General features: G+C 42.6%; 1 protein-coding gene across 11 annotated transcripts in view; it reads left to right on the top strand.

The window, feature by feature from the left end:
• KIF1B (kinesin family member 1B) overlaps positions 1-20,339 on the top strand; it is a 132,450-nt gene that overhangs the window by 25,643 nt on the left and 86,468 nt on the right. For all 11 annotated transcript variants that reach the window (XM_035118329.3, XM_035118326.3, XM_088671551.1 and 8 more), the window contains exons 3-4: positions 14,194-14,270; positions 19,162-19,341. In XM_035118329.3, coding sequence (XP_034974220.3) covers positions 14,194-14,270; positions 19,162-19,341 — 257 coding nt within the window. The remainder of the gene's footprint in view (positions 1-14,193; positions 14,271-19,161; positions 19,342-20,339) is intronic.

The following is a 20,339-nucleotide window of genomic DNA, read 5'->3' as shown; positions in this document are numbered from 1 at the left end:
GCTCCATGTAAAAGTGTGATTTGATTAGACTTTTGATTTGTGTTCTATATTTGAAAGCTGCATGTTCTGTTGCTTTTCACACTACTTATTCTCCCATCCCTCCTAATATCTATACAAACATAACAGATGCTCTCCAGGAGTGTGAGATGCAGTATCCTGGAAGCAATAGACTATATCCAGACCAAGACCATATGCACACTATAGATTTCAAGCACATTGTTCTCCCACAAACTAGTGGGAACTGTACTTTGGTAAGTGTGCTGAGAACTATATCACTTTGAGGGGTAAACTACAGTTCCAGGGTTATTTTATGGGAGTGAGGTGGTGTGTATGCAGTCCAAGATAGTTGAAAATAAATTCCATTCATTTTGATAGAAATCAAAGTTCAGCTAACTTACAGTTGTATCCTAGTCAAAGTTGATCCTTTGACATTGATAGATTTGGATATCTCTGGTGCATTAATTTCAGTGGGTCTACTCAGAGTAGGACTTGGTTAGGTACAACCCTTTACAATTCAGGGCAGACAAACTTTTCATACAAAGTGGGCTGCAGGAGTACTTCAACATGGAACCTGTGGGCCGCACATTGCTTTGTCGCATGGGGGAAGGGGAAGTGAAGGGGGAGGGGAGAGAGGCCAAAATGTGAAGCCCAACCAGCAGCCCTCTCACTTTCTTCCCAAAGCTGGCTAAGTGAGGTGCTGGGCTTTAGGAAGGCAGTATAAGGTTGTGGCCAGGTCCTAGAGCCCTCCCACTGCCTTCTCAAAGACCTAACTGAGGGCTGTTGGAGGGGGGCATCAAATGTTGCTGATAAGGCCACATCTTATTTCTCCCTCTTCGTCATATGAGGGCAGAGTGGGATGGTGGTTTCACCAGCCATATACCACTGAGTGAAACTGACATCGCGGTCTGCTCCTCATACCGGTCCTGGGCAATATATCGATATATCGCCCAGGCCTAGCATACAGCATTTATTTCTCCACCTCCATTACCCATCTGTAAAATCAGAGTAATTGTGACCTACTTGGTGAGCTTTCTGTGTCATTGAACTGCAGGGTCTCCCTATAATACATTAGATACTTTTACTCTCTTTCACTGCAACAATGTCTATTTTGATGGCATACCTGCAGAGACTGTGGCATCTGCATCCTGGAAACAGTTATTCATTTAGCATCAGTGTTGTATGTTTGGTGGGACATATTCTCCTAGAACAGGCATCCCCAAACTTCGAACCTCCAGATGTTTTGGACTACAATTCCCATCTTCCCCGACCACTGGTCCTGTTAGCTAGGCTAGGGATCATGGGAGTTGTAGGCCAAAACATCTGGAGGGCTGCAGTTTGGGGATGCCTGTCCTAGAAAAAAACAATCAGCGTAATTGTCTGTTCTGCTCCACATCAGGTAACCTACCCAAAGTCCCTTGCACATTTCCCCATGCCAGATTCCATCCTTTTTGGGTCTGCTTTTGTAGGCATACTCTCTTTCTCATCTCAGAGAAGGCCATCTTCTGTCTAGTGCCATATTCTACAGCTGCATCTGAAGGCCATATGCCACAGCTGCTTCTCAAAGTGGATGAGAACAAAGCAAAATGCATCCCTTTTGTCAGGCTATTGTGCTAACTGGCCCTCTGCAGGGCTAGGTCTCCTAGTGTCTTTGTGGGGAGGGTGGGTGGGATCACATCACCATTACCTTTGGGCTTAAATTGATGGCTAATGGGACCCCCTGATTTTAGTTTTTCTTTTCTTGTTCTTGAAGGTTTTTGGGCTTTAGGTAAAGGGACCCCTGACCATTAGGTCCAGTCGTGACCGACTCTGGTAGGTCCAGTCGTGACCGACTCTGGGGTTGTGCGCTCATCTCGCATTATTGGCCGAGGGAGCCAGCGTATAGCTTCCAGGTCATGTGGCCAGCATGACAAAGCCACACGGAACCAGAGCAGCACACGGAAACGCCGTTTACCTTCCCACTGTAGCGGTTCCTAATTATCTACATGCATTTTGACGTGCTTTTGAACTGCTAGGTTGGCAGGAGCTGGGACCGAGCAACGGGAACTCACCCCGTCACAGGGATTCGAACCGCTGACCTTCTGATCAGCAAGCCCTAGGCTCAGTGGTTTAACCCACAGCACCACCTGGGCTTTACAATAGCTCAAACTGGAACTTGAAAGCACTTTTTCTTAAGAGAGTCTAGTGGACCAAAAGATATAAATTGTATATATTAGGAACACTTTCCATCCTGGCTGGACCTTATGAGAACTTCAAGAACTGTGGCTTGAATTTGCTTGCTTTCCTTCCTCCACCCACCTTTTGCCTTTTTGTGTCATGTCTTTTAGAATGTAAACTCCAGGCAAGGACTGTCTTGATTTTATACTGATCTATAAGCTAGTCTTTTTGCCTTTTTGGCAGAGGAGTGGGGTAAGCATGTTTTTTTAAAAAAATAAAATACATTTGGATTTAAAAGTCTGAAGTGCTAATATACACACATACACAAGCAAGCTTTTTTTAATTAGCAAAAGTACCGGTATATGCTTTGGAAACACTAAACTCTGATTACTAGTAAAGTTCCACTTATAAAGTTCCTCTCCCCCATATAAACCAACCTAGACTCTGTGTTCATCGTCCGAGACCCTTCTTCATGTGCCTCCTACATGTGAGGTCCAGAGGGTGGCAACACAAGAATGGGCTTTTTCTGCAGTGGCTCCCCACTTGTGGAATGCTCTTCCCAGGGGGGAGTTCACCTGTTACCTTCATTATATATTTTTAGGTGCCAGGTGAACGCATTCCTCTTCAACCAGACCTTTGGCTGATTAATATTCTACAGCCTTTTAAATGTGTTTTTTTTGGGGGGGGGGGCTATTGTTCTGTTGTTTTTGTTTTAACTATTTATTTGCATTTTGTGAACTGCCCTGAGATCTTTTGATGAAGAGTAGTATATAAATCTTAATAGTTGTTGTTGTTGTTTAGTCGTTTAGTCGTGTCCGACTCTTCGTGACCCCATGGACCATAGCACGCCAGGCACTCCTGTCTTGCACTGCCTCCCGCAGTTTGGTCAAACTCATGTTCGTAGCTTCGAGAACACTGTCCAACCATCTCGTCCTCTGTCTTCCTCTTCTCCTAGTGCCCCCAATCTTTCCCAACATCAGGGTCTTTTCCAAGGATTCTTCTCTTCTCATGAGGTGGCCAAAGTATTGGAGCCTCAGCTTCACAATCTGTCCTTCCAGGGAGCACTCAGGGCTGATTTCCTTAAGAATGGGTAGGTTTGATCGTCTTGCAGTCCATGGGACTCTCAAGAGTCTCCTCCAGCACCATAAATCTTAATAGTAGTGGTAATAATAATAATAATAATAATAATAATAATAATAATAATAATAATAATAATAATAAATAGCCAGTGTATTGTACTGATCAGAGAGTTGGACTGGGACCTCAGAGAGCAGGCTTCGAATCCTCACCCAGCTCACTGAATGACCTTGGACCAGTAACCATCTCTTAATCTAGCATACCTCATAGGGTTGTAGTGAGGATGAAATGAAATGGGGAGGAGAACCATGTACACCACCTTGAGATTCTTGGAAGATAAAGGTGGCATATAAATGAAACAAACAAACAAACAAAACATAGCCTTGAGAACAACCCTGTGAAGTAGGCCAGCGTTCTGGCTTTCCACCATGAGAGCAGACTCTGTGGTAATAAACTTGACTGAAGCCCACTTAATGAACTCTTGGCTCCAAGGGGGATTTGAACTCTGGCCTGTCAGTGCTTCATTTCCAGGCCACACCAATAAAGGATGTATTTTAAAAGCTCCTGCAATCCCAAGTTGTAAGTATACTGTTTTGTTTCATGCATTAAAACAGATTAGTATTATGCAGGTTCATCAGTCTTTCAGTTCTGTTGGGTATCCTGTGTCGTTTATTGAGTGGGGGGAAACAGCAGCTTGCACAAAAACCAAGGATGCCTCCTTATGCAACAGCAAGGCAGCTTGATTAAAAATTAAATCCAAGCTCTGCATAATTTAGCAGATGAAAATGGCATGATGCACACATGTCTTGCCCTTTTGAATACTGCTTACTTTGTGTGCATGCTGTTTACTTAGTGTGGTTTGGAAACAGCAGAAGCATACTGTATACTTGAGCACTTGGATTCTTTTAAGATTTGTCTGTTCTGGCAACGCTCAGGTTATCTTCAGGGAACACATTTGCTTCCGAAGGACGAAGATGGAATTTTAACAGAATCGAAGGAGGCTTAGATGGCAGTGTTGGAATGTATTTGAGAGAGAGAAAAATAACACATCCTGCTTTCCATTCTCAAGGCTGCCAGTATGAGCCCTTGCCCATGAGGATTGCTAATATCCATTCTGAAAAATAAACAAGACTTCCTGGCTGTAGATGAAATTGAAAGACACTCACCCTTGCTTCTACTCCTTTGATTTCCAGGGAAAATGTCAGGCATTTGCTTGGCTTCAGGCAATTGCACAGCTTTCTAATAGCAGTGGTCTCTACTGGATAGCATCATATCCAGTATCTTGCTCAGCCAGAGACTTCTTAAGTAAGTCACCCACCAGGAAAGGCAGGATTTAAAAATAAGCAACATGGAGCAAGTTCCCCTTGGTCTTCACTTGTTCTTGTGGTGTAGTGGTTAGAGTACTGGACCTGGGAAACTAGGGTTCAAATTTCCACTAGGCAGTGAAGCTCACTGATAACCTTAACCCAGTCACTGCCTCTTAGCCTAATCTACTTTACAGGGTTGTTGTGAGAATTATAGTTGTGGTGGTGGGAAGGAGAATCATGTATGCTACCCTGAACTCATTGGGTGAAAGCTTGGATATAAATATATGAATCAATGAGTAAATAAATAAAATATGTTGATTGATAAGTACTGTAAATAGGAATTGTCTTGTATCATGTCAAGAACATGCTATAAGAGTAAGTGAATACCTTAAAAAAGAGAAAGATTTCAAATAAAATGCTATATTTTACTTAACATGCAAGTCAAACCACTGTTCTGCAACCAGTTTGGAGTGGCTGTTATTAGATGCCAACAGAACAGGGGAGAAAATCTTAAATCATATTCAAAGCATAGTTATCAGAATCAATTGTTTTAAGTGACAAGCCCATTCATTTTTGTGTGTGTATGTGTTTGTTTTTTTGCTATGGGCTTATTTTTGTATGACTAACTGGATGTCACCCAACAAATCTGATAATGGAAGCAATGAAATCCTCTTTCTCACAATGATTTTTTTGTTTTCTTGTTTAATGGCAAGTGCAGATGCCTCAAAAGGGGCATCAAGAGCGGTCAGTGTTGCATAAAATGGCAGTGTAAAAAGCCACTGCACACCCCTGATTAAAGCCTCTGCGTTCTCATAAGCAGGTGCCGAGATCCTCAAAGTTGCTGTTAGTGCCACAGTGATGGAAACTAATTATAGCCGTGGCACAAAAGCATGCGAGGGTTGGTTTGCAAACAGAATTGTTAATTACCACATTGGGCCTTTTGAAATATCAGATAAACAAATTTCTTTCTAAAAACAAGCAAGTGGTTAATGTGGGCCCGTGCTGTGATTCCCTGCCTTTTTGCGCCTCTTCCTTTCAAGGGGATGTGTAATTAAATTATTAGCATGGAGTGCTGTGCATCCAGAGAGAGAATGCCTGTATAATAATGGTCTGCACCAGGACTCCATGATGTGGCTCTATGGAAGCTTTAACTGGGACTATTCCAGCTGCAAGGGTGAACTCTATGAAATCGTAGTGAAGGCCTGCCTGCCTACTTTCCAACCTGTTCCCCCTGCTTGCTTTCTGTTCCATGTGCCTTCTGTTTTGTGGCTGCTGGTGGTATCACAGTTTAATGCCATGTGTCTTTATGATAATTTGCCTTGCAGCAGGGGGTGGGGGGACGGGGACGGGGGACTTCCGTATTCCCAACCGCTGTTAGCATGGCCAATGGTCAGGGGTGATGGGAGTCATAGTTCAGCAACACTTGGAGGGTCACCGGTTCCCCACATCTGCTTTGCATGCACTATCATAGGAACAGAGGGAACTGCTTTATGGCAAGTCAGATTATTTTTCCATCTAACTCAGCATTGTCTAGGTAAAAAGGTAAAGGTAAAGGACCCCTGGACGGTGAAGTCCAGTCAAAGGCGACTATGAGGTTGCGGCACTCATCTCGCTTTCAGACCAAGGGAGCCGCCGTTTGTCCGCAGACAGTTTCCGGGTCATGTGGCCAGCATGACTAAACCACTACTGGCGCATGGAGGACCATGACGAATGCCAGAGCACACGGAAATGCCGTTTACCTTCCCGTCACAGCAGTTCCTATTTATCTACTTGCGCTGGCATGCTTTCGAACTGCTAGGTTGGCAGGAGCTGGGACAGAGCACCGGGAGCTCACCCCGTTGCGAGGATTTGAACCACTAACCTTCTGATCAGCAAGCTCAAGAGGCTCAGTGGTTTAGACCACAGCGCCACCCGCGTCCCTTCAGCATTGTCTACACCTGGGGTGGATAACTGGATCCAGTCAATGAAGCAGATCCTCCCCTATTCTGTGGAAGGGCCCATCCGTCAGTCAATTGCATCACTATGATGTCAAAACATCAAAGCCAGTAATTAGGAGCACATTCTAAATGTGTTCTTTATTCTTTCTTCCTTTTGTGGCCGTGGCTTGATTTCAAGTGCCCTCACCACTAAGCTCTACAGCCATTCCCTAGAGGCTGAAACTCTGGTAGCTGCTCAAGCAGCTGAGAATAAAATAGGGATGGTTGAAGTTTTTCACAGAGGAAAAGGAAAGGCTAGGGGCTTTGTCTTGTTGTTGCTTCTTACTGAGAAATGGAGCTTTTAAAACATTCTCTTAAATTGCTGGCACTTTCTTTTTTATTTTTAAATCTGCATCAGATGTCATGTAAGGATTGTCTATTGATTTCATTTTGTGCCCCTCTCTCCATTCATATGTCTGAATAATTGTAGCGCTCAACATGAAATATTGGCAAATGCCTACATCTTAATATTTCATATAAGAATGGAATGTTCTATAGGTTTCTGCCTTTCGGTCCATTTCTTTTTTACAAAATGGCTAGTTCTTATTCATGCGTGGCCAATATTTGGTCTTTCTCCCTTGGATCTATTCATAAAGTTGACCTTTTAAATATCTGAATGTGTTATTTTCATATTTGTCAATGTAACTGAATTGACTGAGCTGGTGTGATTATATAAAGAGAAGAAAATACAACTTTGACTGGAGCATGTTGGGAAATACTCATTTTGCTTTCTAGATCAGGACCTTGCTTGTCACAAGTTCTCTTGAGCACAGTGGCCAGTTAAAAATCCAGTCCTTGCCTGAAAACGTTTCTGTGTTGTTTTGTAATTCTATAGATAATCCTTGACTTAAATGGGCTGCAGTGTTACGTGTTTTGTGACTTCTTTTTTCTAATGAGGCTTTTAAGAAAGCTATTTTAAGAGGCTTTTTAGAATCTGGAAATCAAAAAGTGGCAACTTGGGAAGCCTAAGAATTGCTGCATGTAGTATCCTAGGCAGTGCATCATGAGGAAATGAGTGCCTCTACTTTTAACACTATTTTCTCAATGAAACCAGACTAGCTTGTTGCCATAGAAATGGCAAACTTAAAATAATTGACTTCCAAGGTTCTCTGTAGGTTTGCAGATGAGTCGAGTGGCTGTTTTTAGGAAGTCTTCCTATTTTTATAACCATATACCTCAAAGGTACGCCATGACTGCTTTCCTGGCAGGTTTGTTCGTAGTCCATGATGTAACATTTTCCCAAGGTAAAGACTTTTGTCATAGCTGGTTAGATGCAGATTGGTCTTACTCAGACAATTGTATACATAGTTTGGCTACAGATCATGCTTAAGAACAAAAGACCTTAACTATGATCCTGAGTTTGGACAACATACTAGGGCTAGGCCACACCTTAGCACCCTCTTGGAGACAGCATGTTTGTGCGGTTTTGGCAAGCCATACTTTGACTTCCTGTGTCATGTGAACTAGGCTATTGTTTGCTTGGAGGACTGTCACAGATTTACCAGTTGTGTGCCATAATAATGGTGATAGTCATATTGTTACCATACTTTTTCTGGATAATGGACTACTGGTATATAGCTTTGTGGACATCTTACTGTATCTCTGCAGGATTTTGTTTTCCAGCATACTGATAATAATTTTATAATAATAATTTATTATTTATACCCTGCCCATCTAGCTGGGTTTCCCTGAGGCACTCCTTCAAACATTCATTCGTACTGGCATTTCCCACTGACTTACTCATATATGTGACCTGTGGCACTGAGTGTGGCAGGGCTTTCGTGTGACCAATGGCTTGATGTTTTCCTTCATGGGGATTTTGATTCATGTAGGTATAAGGCAGCAGTGGCCAACCTGGAGCTCTCCAGATGTTGTTGGCCCAAAGTCCCATCATCTCTGACTACTGTTTGTACATGCTGGGACTAATGGTAAGTAGAATCAAAGATCATATGGAGGGCCACAGCTTAGCTACAGCAGGAAGCTGTCTTCAGATGGCCTGTCTGCAAATCCCGCTCAGTCTTCCGTAAGCTTGTCCCGTGTGTGTAGATTAGTACCCTTGCATAGCTTCTCCGGTATGCAAAGTATTTCTCTCCCATTGTCTAGATTCCATAACTGTCATAGATACAGGCAATAAAATCTAATTGCATTTAAAAACAAGGAATACAAGGAGTGCAATCTATCCCCTGCATAAGTTAAGAAGCATAGCCATGTTCAATTCCAGTGCAAGACAGGTCCACACTTTTAGTGGGGTAGACTCAATATTTGTGAAGGGATGGAAGCCAGAGTCTTTGTAAGCCAGATTACTTTGTCCTTGTAACCTTGAAATCTTCCAAAGATATTTAGGATTCCCAAGGAAGGACTGGTTTGTTTGTTATTGCTTGAGAATGTTGGAAAGTAAAGTGTCTTATCAGAGGGGAAAGTGGATTGAGGTGTACCTACAGCTTGGTTATGGTGTGAAAAGAGTTGCATTTTTTAAATGCTTATGTGCCCTTCCAAATTCCTATACCAAAATTGTTGCCTCCCAAGTGAAAGAATAGGTACGGTATGTACATGAACTGTTGTGTTTTTCTCCTTGCGAATGTATGCCAGGGTGTTGTTTTTTTACTCTGAGGCAAGTAAGTGAGTATCTTAAACATGCTAAGCAGGCCAAATAGATGGGCTTGCCTCAAGCCAAGAACAGCTGTTTATAGAAGGGCCCTATGTGTTAACTTGATAGAAGTGATTTGCCTAAAAGTGGCAGTGGCTGCAACTGCCTGGGGTGCCAAAGTTCCAAGAGGCCATGGCTTTGGAAATGTCTTAGAGTGGGAGAAACTCAGTACTACAGATGAGAAGTACAAAGGCGGCTGAGCAACCCCTGGACTGTGTGATGCCCCATGTAGTCCAGGTGATGTGATCAAGAGCCTTCTGATCTCCCATTGGCTGCCTATACAAATCAAATCAATAACCTTTATTAGGCATGACGGCTGCCTATACATAACCACAGTTGCACAGTGACAGAAGTAAAAATCAGCAGACACTGGAAAAAAAATAAGATTATCATATCCTAGTCAAGTTGTGATTATTGAGTGTGGTGATATTCCGCCGCTGGATGGGAAGCAGCACATAACAGCAGTAGGAGCAAAATCCAGTAGAGTGCATAAGCCCTTCTCTATTGCAAAAATATTCTCATCTAAAGTCTGTGCCTTGTTTATCTGTGTGGGCTTAGGTAGAGGAGCTTGCTTAGGAACATAGAAAACAGCCTTATACTGAGTCAGACTAATGTTCCATCTATCTCAGTATTGTCTGCACCGATTGACTGACAGTGGCTCTCCAGGGTTTCAGGCAGGGGACATTCCTAGCCCTACCTGGAGATGCTGGGGGTTGAACCTGGGACCTTCTGTGTGCAAAGCAGGAGCCCTAGCATTGAGCTAAGGCTCTTCTGTAAGTGGCAGTCCTCTCCCCCAGCCCAGGTGTCCCTGCGCTGGTTGCTAAAACCCTGGCAGTCTGGATAAAATAAGCATACCCTCAATATAAGTGCTAACAGTAACTGTTATATGAAAACCTCTTTAAACTTTGCATTGTGGATTGCATCTTCCTGCCCCCTCCTTTATCTCTCTGTGGTTGCAGTTGATGAACTGCTTATGGGATAAGAAACACAAAAAGTGTTGGACTGGGGAGACTTGAAAATATTCATTTGGCATTTCCTGCTTTTAGAGCCAGTCAAAGTATGAAAGTACCGGTATATATCCGTAGATCTTCATGTAGTGGTTGTTGCAATGTGTGGGATTGCTTGGGTTACCAGCTCTCTGTTTTTATTTCATAGCTTGTGTTGATGCCCCTGTTGCTATCCAGAGTCTATGCCTTCTCCTCTATGTGAGGGTGGCCTCTGGTGTAAGCGATATTAATCCTTGGCTTTTGCCTGACTGTTGGTATTCATAAATCAGGAGCACCGACATAAGGCACATCCATTAAATGTGGAATCAACAAGGAGAGAGGTGCAATAGCAACAGTTGCTATTTGCAGTTTGCACATGAAACAGGGCCCCCTTACAGATCCCCTTCCCATTCTAAAACCTTTGAGAACAGTTTTGTTCAGGAACACGGAGTCTGTGCAATATTGTAGAGTAGTGGCAAGCAAGGGTGTTAGAAGCCATGTGAAGGCAGAATGCAAGGATAAGGGCTGTAGCTCAGTGGTAGAGCACTTGCATAAAGAAGATTCCAAGTTAAATTCTCAGTATCTCCCTGTAGGGCTGCAAATGACCCTTGCCTGAAACCCTGTAGAGCCACTGCCAGTCAGTGACAGTGCTGAACTAGATGGACCAATGGGTATAAGACAGCTTCTCATGTTCTTATGGTAAAGGTTCAGGGGCTCCCCGTCCCCATTGTCTTAACTTATTGTCCCTTGCAGGGTGCTAATCTTGATGGAGTAGGAGACTGTACAAATATACGGGATGTTACCTTTTTGTTTCTGAGGAGTATGCCTTGTGTTTCTTGACCCAAAATCTGTAGGATGGTCAAGTCTTTCACATATAACCAAGTTGGATTGCTCTTGAGTCTGAACAGAAGGGATGCCAAGCATGCTATGTTAGGAAAAGGACTTGGACTAGGTGTGACACCAACTAAATTTTTGATGTGAACCAAGATTTTGGCATTAACGTTTGAACCTGAGTAAAGCCAATCATGGTCTATCTTCGTTGGATGTGGTGTGTGTAGCATGTGGTCAGAAAATATTTGGAGGTTGCCTAATTGTTTCTGCAGGATGTGTGACTGGAGAGAGAGATGGCATGATTGTTACACTCTCAGTTGATTTTCCATTGCTTCCATTTTATGTTTCTTAGCTTGGGAGAGGCCAGGGGGCGAGCTTTCTCCTTTTCAGGAGCCATGCTTGCAACCATAGCACAAGAGGAAGGGGCAGATGAAAGAAGCTGTTGTAACTGGCCAATGAACAGTCCAGAAAGTAATGTCACCTGAAACATTTACTGTGGGGCAGAGAGGTTAAAACCTGGGTCTCATTGAAATAATAAGGGACTGTGGTGGGTTTAGACTTGGATTTTGGCTAGCTGTAGAAAGGTGAGATACCTCACAAAGTTGTTGGACTCTTTCTCCCTTTAAAAAATGTCAGTTACATTAAAATATCCCATGTGGACTCTGCATCTACTTTTATTTGCAGAGGCATGGTTTAATATGTCTTCCCAGTGCTTGAAACATCCCCAATTTCTACTTTGGGCTTTTCTTTAAATCTCCCCCCTCAGTGCTCTGTAGAGTCTCAAGCCTCTGAAATCAAATCCATAGGCTCATAGCAGCCTTTTATCTTTGTGCTGCTAACCTGTGTTTCAAAATAGGCTTGAATGGGTCCTGCTGTGAAATTCCCAGGAGGCCTTGGGCTTTTCATTACTGAGATGCCTCGAGCTTTCGTATATGTTTATAATTCAAAGGAAGATATTCCTTTTTACCTCATTCAGAAGATCTTACTGGTCCAAAGACAAGATGACCTATTTTTTGGGTGTGTGTGTGTGTCCATGACTGTGAATTTCTTGTTTCCACCCACCCACCTACACACCCCTTTATGAACAAGCCTGCATTCCCTTGACCTGCTTCAAAGAGCACCTGTTCAACTGTTGCCTTGTTGTTTATTTGAAATATTTCTAACCTGCACTTCATTGCAAGTGATCCCAGAGAGATGCATGATAATAGATGGATCAACAGTATGCATAGCTGCCAAGTTTTCCCTTTTCTCGCGAGGAAGCCTATTCAGCATAAGGGAATTTCCCTTAAAAAAGGGGAGAACTTGGCAGCTATGACAGTATGTAGAAGGGCACCAACTAGGCAGGAGGTCTGTTCACATAATGTTAGAATTAGATCTTTAGTATGGTGGCACCTGTGGGGTGGCACTCCCTCCTGCTGCATATCAAGCAGGTGCGTTGTCTTTTCAGCACTTGTTCCCTTTCAACAAACCTTCTAAATTGCTTATCCCAGTTAGTATCTGTCTTGGATTTGAGTTGATTTTATGAATATGTTGTTTGTTTTTAAGCAGTGTTTATTTAAAATTTATATAAAATTGCTTTTATATAATTTTTAATTGCTTTTATATGTGTAACTGTTGTATATATGTTATGTTGTAAATCACTTTGAGATGCCTTGTGGGAAGTGATTCTTAAATGAAATAATAATAAAATAATAATAATAATTAATAATAATAATAAATATTAGCATCAATTCTAACCGCTAACATCCTGTAAACAATCTGAGTAAACAGCCTGGTGAAACTACCATGTTTTAATCTGATGTCGGAAAGCAAAAAGAGATTGTTGCACCAGCCATACGTCGAAGGGGTTACATGAAAACTCTTACATAACCTGACATGTATGAATGCTTTGGAGCTGAGTGACAGAATAGATAACCATTTTTTTTTTTCATCTGAGTTGTACTCTCCCTGTATGTTGCTAGATTTATACCCTGCCTTCAAGGTAACTTCCAACAAGAGCAAGAATCAAATAAAAAACTGCAAGCTAACAAGAAAGCAAGAAATAGGGCAAATGAAAAAAAAATCAGGGTAATTCCTCACAGGGGGAGGATTAGAACTGGACATGTCAGCAGGTCAAACATCTACTAGGAGAATAAGGTCCATGTAATGACAGAAAGTGGGAAGATTAGCTTTCCTGGTTAGGGAGTTCCAAGGCCTTTGCACAGCCACCAAGAAAGCCTTCTCCTGGTGCAGCTTAGACATAATGATAGTCACTGTCTGAATAGGGACTGCGCAGATTCATGAAGGATAAGGCTGTGGATGGCGACTAGTCCCAATCACTGTCTGCTCCCTCCATTATTAGAGGGTTTATGCCTCTGAATACTAGTTGTAGGGGATTGCAAGTGGGGAGGATGGTGTTGTACTCGGGTCCTGCTTGTGATAGACTTCTGGTTGGCCACTGTGAGAACAGGATGTTGAACTAGATGGGTCTTTTGGTCTGATCCAACAGGGTTCTTTCATTCTTATGTCTGTATGTCAGGGTAATATGAAACAGAGCCAGTAAAATAATTTCCCCTCCCAACCTATTAGAATTGAATTGCTCTGATGCCAATGTAAGATAGTTCACTCTTGGCTTCACAGAGCCAAAGCACAGTTGGCTACAAATGCAAATATTTAATACAGTGTCTTAAAGAAAAAGTGTATGGGGTGGTTTACCGCTATAGCTGAGTGGATATAATTATAGGCAATTCCTATAGCACTCTTTTATGTGTGTTAGGTTTTGAGGTGTTAGAAGACAAAAATACCAGGTTCTTCATTTGTGTATTTACAGGAGTTAGATAAGCCATAGTTTAATGTGACATGAACAAGCTGCAGTGAGCCTTGGGCTTATTTGTTTTCAATTCTGATGTAACCATGAAGTGGACTTTATAAGCTTTCCCTTCTCCTTTTGGTTAACTCCAGGCAGTAGTATCATCTGAGTCAATATTATCTATGGGTTGTTTGAAACAAGTCAATTTGAAACCATGATTTAGTGTAGCTTTCTCTTCCATATGTTTAGAGACTCCAACTCCCATCAGCCCTTGCCAGCATTACCACTGGACAGAGATGATGGGAGTTGTGCTCCAGCAATATCTAGAGGGCACTATATTAAAGAAGGCTGGTTTAACATAACTTCTGTCCCTGCCCTTTTCTGAAGTTCTTCGATAATAAATATGTATTTGTTTATTTTTCCCTAGGTATTCTCAACCCAAAGAATCCCAAGGAAGCACCCAAATCCTTCAGCTTTGACTACTCCTACTGGTCTCATACATCGGTAAGAGCTCGGATTTTGTTTCATAGAACAATCCCCTTTGAAGGTGGAATCCAAGACTGTCCAGTTGGTGATTAGACACCCCCCTCACTCCCTAAAGCAGCTGTTTTCTTCCTTTGACTGTATTGTGGTTTTAGCAACTGAAGTTTCCAAATATCATCTCAGTGTATGTTTAACTGCTTTTTCCGTCATGGGTTTCAGAAAGATTAAATTCCAAGTGGCAAAGAACAAGTGTGTGCAAAGATGATAGAGGAGAGGGATTGGCCCAAGGAGTTGGAGAATGGAATTTGAACAGCAAACATTTTCCTGCTGTGACTGTTTAGTTTTATTTTTTGTTCAGAAAGGAAACTCTTCCTATAGGATTATTTATGGGTTGGTGAAAGATGAGTTTTAATCTGCTGGATTATTAGGAGGAGGGCAGTGCAGTGTTGTGCCTTCAGCTTCTCTACTCCACCCCACTACTAAAGTCACAAAACATTCTGTCCTCCAAACACCCCCCTCCCCCCCCAAAAAGAGAAATCACTTGGGACAGCTGAATCTGAGATCTTGCTTACTTCCAGTAATTGTTGGGCTTAGCCGTGGCTGCTCTTCAGTTGTCATAAGGGTGGAGTAGATGGAGAAAAGCACTCCCTATTCCCAACAGATGTAAACTTGGATAATTGATTTTGGTCCAAGAGGAAGGTATGGGCAGGGTTAGTAGCCACTGAGCCCGTTGGTTCTCATTCAGAAGAATCAAAGGACTGAAGAGTGTTTTTGTTTTTGTTTTCTAATCTCTGCATCCTGAACAAAGAAGCTATGAAATGGCCCTACTGTTTTGCTACCCGAGGGATAGGGAACCACAGGCACAGAAACCTAATGTGGGGCTGTTGTGGAAACCCCCCCCCAAAAAAAATCTGGTGCTGAAGTGACATCAAAGCAATCCATTACAAACTATTGCAGGACAAAACTATCAATACAGGACGTAGCATTTTACATTAAAATACAGTGGAACCTCGGGTTACGTACTGTCCTTACGAATGCTTCGGGTAACGTGCTCCACTAACCCAGAAGCAGATGCCCCTAGTTGCAAACTTTGCCCTGGGATGTGAGCGGAAGTTGCACGCCGGCGGTGCAGCAGCAGCGGAAGGCCCCATTAGCGAAAGCATGCCTCATGTTAAGAACGGTTTCAGTTTAAGAACGGACCTCTGGAATGAATTAAGTTTGTAACCTGAGGTACTGCTGTATGGGACAATCATGTGTTATACAGGGCAGGTGGCAACCCCACCCCCAGGCATCACTGTCTGGCCCTCAGTACTTTCTCTAGGCCACATTCCTCTTTCCCCAGGCCACTCTTCTCACTCACTTGGCCATACATGGCAAGTGTTTTTGATTACACTGTGTCCTTGAACTGTGATAATGTATTTTCCTTGTGTAGATAGAGAGGGGTGTGTGCAAAGTAGCTTACTGTACAAAACTAAAATTTATATTAATTGCTCTGTCTGCTTTTGCCTCTGGCCCTGCCCATCATTCGCTGGGGGCTGATGGGAGTTGTAGTCCAAAACATGTGGAAGGCACAAGGTTGGCAAAAGCTGTTTTTATACTTGGCTTCCAAGACAGTCTTCCAAGACTGCTGTTCTGCATAGACCCCACTGTTATTTGGGTTCTGAGTCTGTGAAAGAGGGAGCTGATGTTGTGATGCAGAGCAGGAAAGCACCTGGCTGAAATGTCCCCTCTTGCTCCAAACGCATTTAGGTGGTCTTGGTCACACCCCTCTCTTGTCCCTCGGCATCACCATTGTAGTATGATACATACGGTAGTTCCCATCAGAGTGTGGTGATGATGAACTTGCCCCACCAAGATAAAATTTAGCATCTGATCCTTGCACTCTTGCATGCCTGTGTCCGCGTTCTCTCTCCCAATCCTCTCCCCCAAGCTATTCCTCTTAATTGAGTAGTAAGTTGGTTTTCCACAGAGAGCATAGCAGGGCAGTCATCTTGTTGTGGGTTAATCTGCTCCACTTATTCCTTGAACGGGAAAATGTTCTGCTTGTCAGCTGATGCTCCGGATTATGTCATGCTTGGAAGCCTCTTTTTAAAGAAATAGTATTATTTTTTCTTCTCTTTGAACTTGCTTGCTCTCTGAAGCCTTCTGTATGTTTGTATCTTTCTTCAGTGAGATTGTGAAACACAATTGTTCAATTGTTCCCCCCTTTTTTATTAAAAAAGGAGCATCTGGCACTGACTTCTCTTCTTATGCCCTTTATATTTTATTTCAATTTGATGTACTGAGTTCTCAGCTTGAGGGTTGGAACTAGAGCCTGTGCAAGCTGGCAAAGCACTGGGACTAGTTGGGGTAATAGGAGAAGAGGGAAAGTTATTTTTCTAATGCTCTGTAGCACTTTACTCTCTTTATTTGGTACTACAAATGTTTGGTACTGAGGATTCATACACTGGAGCAAATTTAGTATGTTGCGATAATCCAGGGTTTCTGGCATATCAATTGTTCCATTTCACTCTTCACCTGTTATGACTGAGAAAAACAAACAGTTTAGTTTGTCTTTCAATTGCATCCAAACCTGCTATTTTGGTTTATTGTTCCCTAACAAGATGCAATACTAAGCCATGGTTTATTTAAGTAAACCATGTTAACAACACAAGCAAACCATGGCTTGCTTTTTAAAAACTTGGTTGGTTTTCCAGCTGCTCTTGCCTTGTGCCTTGGTAGGTTGGTAAATATGTGGGGTAGAGTGGCCAAGCAAACTATGCTTAAGGAATGCTGCTCATATTTCACGTAGCACCAACCATAGTTAAAACTAGGATTCATAAGCCAAGAACAAATCAAAGATGCAGACCATGGCTTGGTGTGAGTAAACAACCCATAATTCAGACATGGGCCAGGTTCACACATAGCACTAATCCATGGTTGAATAGGCCATAGTTTGATAAACAATGGATTAATGTTATGAACGAACCAATAACCCAACAACAAGCTATGGTTTAAGGTTGGCTTCTGACTGTGGCTTGTTCTGGAAAAACAAACCACAACCTTTGGTTCAGCTGTAACAGGAAACCAGGCCATTTTGCCTTGATTGGTCCTATCATGGTGTGAATTTTAACAGTGTGGGAGTGATCAGGCACTGGCTTCTTCATGGCAAAACCTGGCTTATTGTGACATGTGAACAATGGCGTACCCGTAATATGCAGTAATTGATCACCCTGTAAGCTGCAGTAATAGCATGGCAAAATAAAAAAATTCCTTCAGTAGCACCTTAAAGACCAACTAAGTTTATATTTTGGTATGAGCTTTCGTGTGCATGCACACTTCTTCAGTGTGCATGCATGGCAGTTTCACTACTTGCCCTCTTCTATAACTGAGTTTCCCTTTCTCCCCTACGAATATTTCAACAGTTTATGAATTTGGCCTCACTACCCCCGTTTAATTTTTTAGTTTATGTTCCTCAAAACGTGAGCAAGGTTTGCATCCCTAGACTGCCCCAATACTTCCAGATTTGTCAACCAAATAAAGCTGTCACTGTAAACGACTTCAGCTGCCTTTAGTTTTCTCCCAGCCCTGCTTGTCCACTTGCTAACTTGCAGAAGATATCTACTTGCGACAAGGTTCTTCCTTGGGATTACAAATTAGCAAGATGCTTTTAATAAAACAGTTGGGGAAGTCTGCTTGGACAGCTGCATGAGCTGGTTAGTTTTCATGACTGGTTGCACTTTGTCGCTGAGATTAGAAGCAGATCCTCTTGATTTCCTGAAACAAAAAGCACTGGCAACTGCAGGGCTCCAGGAGACTTAGAAGTTCATCACCTTCCTTTTAAGTAGTTACCACTGTTACTTATATACCAATGTGGCCATATCTAATTCTAATCTATAGATAAAGGTGCAAGAGGATACACTTGAGTGATAGGAACTGCAAACTTTCTTTGGTAACTGGTTGTGGTAGTGGAGGAACATCTTAAACAGGGGTGAGGAACTTCAGGCCTCCAGGCCTGTATCTCTCTGACCCTTGGGATTCTTCCAAGGCTGAACATCCCTCCCCAGCCACACTCCTTCTCCTCAGGCAACACCCCCCCCTTACAAGCCCTGCTTTGTTTTCTGCTTGAGTATTTTTTGTATGGTTGGACTGTATCCTTGAACTATGACTTGCCTGAATGGAGGAGGATGTAGAGAGGTGTAGATATGTGTAGATACTAGCCTACTGTACAGAGGCAAGTGGTCATTATTTGCTCTGCCCACTTATGCTTCTAGCCCAGCCCTTCTGGCATGTGGCCCCATAAAGTCGCCCTGAAGGGAATGTGGCCCTTGGGCTGAAGATGGTTCCCCATCCCTGATCTTAAGCGTTGTATTCCCTGAGGGTACCGTATGTCCTTCATAAATACCTATTGTTTACAAACATAAGAAGAGCCTGCTGGGATCAGGTTGAAGGTCCACCATCCTGTTTGCAGAGTGGCCAACCAGATCCCTCAATAGGATCCTTGACATCTCTAGGGAAAAAGTCCTCAGAAGCAAGTCTAGATGAAACCTTGGAGACTAGTTGCCAGTCAAGAGTAGACATTCCTGGGCTAGTGGGACTAATGCAGCCTGACTCCACAGAGGGCGGCTTTATATGGCCTAGGAGTGCTTCCTACATTAGGAACCCTTACCATTCTTTACCAGTCTTGCCTGTTCACAGCTGCTACTGCCTTTCTGTGGAAGGCTGTATCACAATGTTTGGATTCCCTTATCTCTTTCCCTTAAGAACATACCACATGAGATCTGCTAGATGAGATGAAAGGCCCCTCATAGTCCAGCATTCTGTTCTCACATTAACCTGCCAGATGCCCTAATGGGAGACCTTTTACAGTTGTTCCATTCCTAACAGGATCCATACTGACTCTCCACTTACCCTTCTCTTTAAATCTTTGCAGCCCGACGATCCTTGCTTCGCATCTCAGAATCGTGTGTACAATGATATTGGTAAGGAGATGTTGCTGCACGCCTTTGAAGGCTACAATGTCTGTATCTTTGCCTATGGCCAAACTGGAGCTGGGAAATCCTACACGATGATGGGGAAGCAGGAGGAGAATCAGGCAGGGATCATACCACAGGTAAGGAAGAGTCTTGGGATGCTCTGCTTTGCAAAATGCTTCTAGCAATTGGCTTTCGCATGGGATTTCTCTGAAGCTTACAGGAATCAGATTCCAATTTCTTTTCCTCAACCAGAATCGTTGCCTCCCTTTAAGAAATGCAAGAGGTGTGGGAAGAAAGAAGAAATTTTAAATAGTCACAATTAAAGTTATCCCCTCATGTTAGGATTTAAGTGCTTTTGTTTCAACATTTTGTAAGAGCACAATCAAAATATTATTACTTATGGAAAACCTGTAGCAGAAAGAACACATTCATTTGCACACTTTTGGGGGTAACTGTGTCCATACAAGAATACCGTAGGTGAAAATGCAACATGCCATCTCAAAGAACTTTAGGTTTGTCACCTACAGAGAGAGAAAAGTTTGTATGTATGTGTATATATATATATATATATATATATATATATGTCTTTTCCAGAGAATGTAGGATACATCTAAGTGGCTAGCAACCATAAAATCATCAATTCTGACAGTCACTATAAAAACAAGGCAGCAGTAAGAATGAGTCAGAAAAACAGGAAAATACAGAACAGCAAACAAATCTATAAGGAGGGCGTAGCTCAGTTGCCAGTAGCAAGAGGAACAAACACGAACCAGTGATCAGCCAATTATAATGACTATCCTAAAAAAGAAGAAGAGGAAAAGTGGATTTGGGTGAGGCACTTGAAAAGGAACAATCTCATATTTGCATATTTACTGAGCTCAATGACCCAGTGATCTGACTCTGTATAAGGCAGCTTGTTATGTTCCTATGTGTTAAGGGAAGGATTGTAGCTAAGTGGTTAGTGCCTCTGCTCTGTATGCAGGAGGCCCCAGATTCAATTGCTAGCATCTCCAGGTTGGGCTGGGAATATTCTTTGCCTGAAACCCTGAAGAGCTCTTATCAGTCATCTTGGACAACACTTATCTCGATGGCACAATGGCCTGACTCTGTATAAGGCAAATAAAAAAATTCCTTC

This window comes from Zootoca vivipara, chromosome 6, assembly GCF_965207765.1.
Source record: "Zootoca vivipara chromosome 6, rZooViv2.hap1.1, whole genome shotgun sequence".
NCBI lineage: Eukaryota > Metazoa > Chordata > Lepidosauria > Squamata > Lacertidae > Zootoca > Zootoca vivipara.
This window is presented reverse-complemented; position numbering and strand designations above follow the sequence as displayed.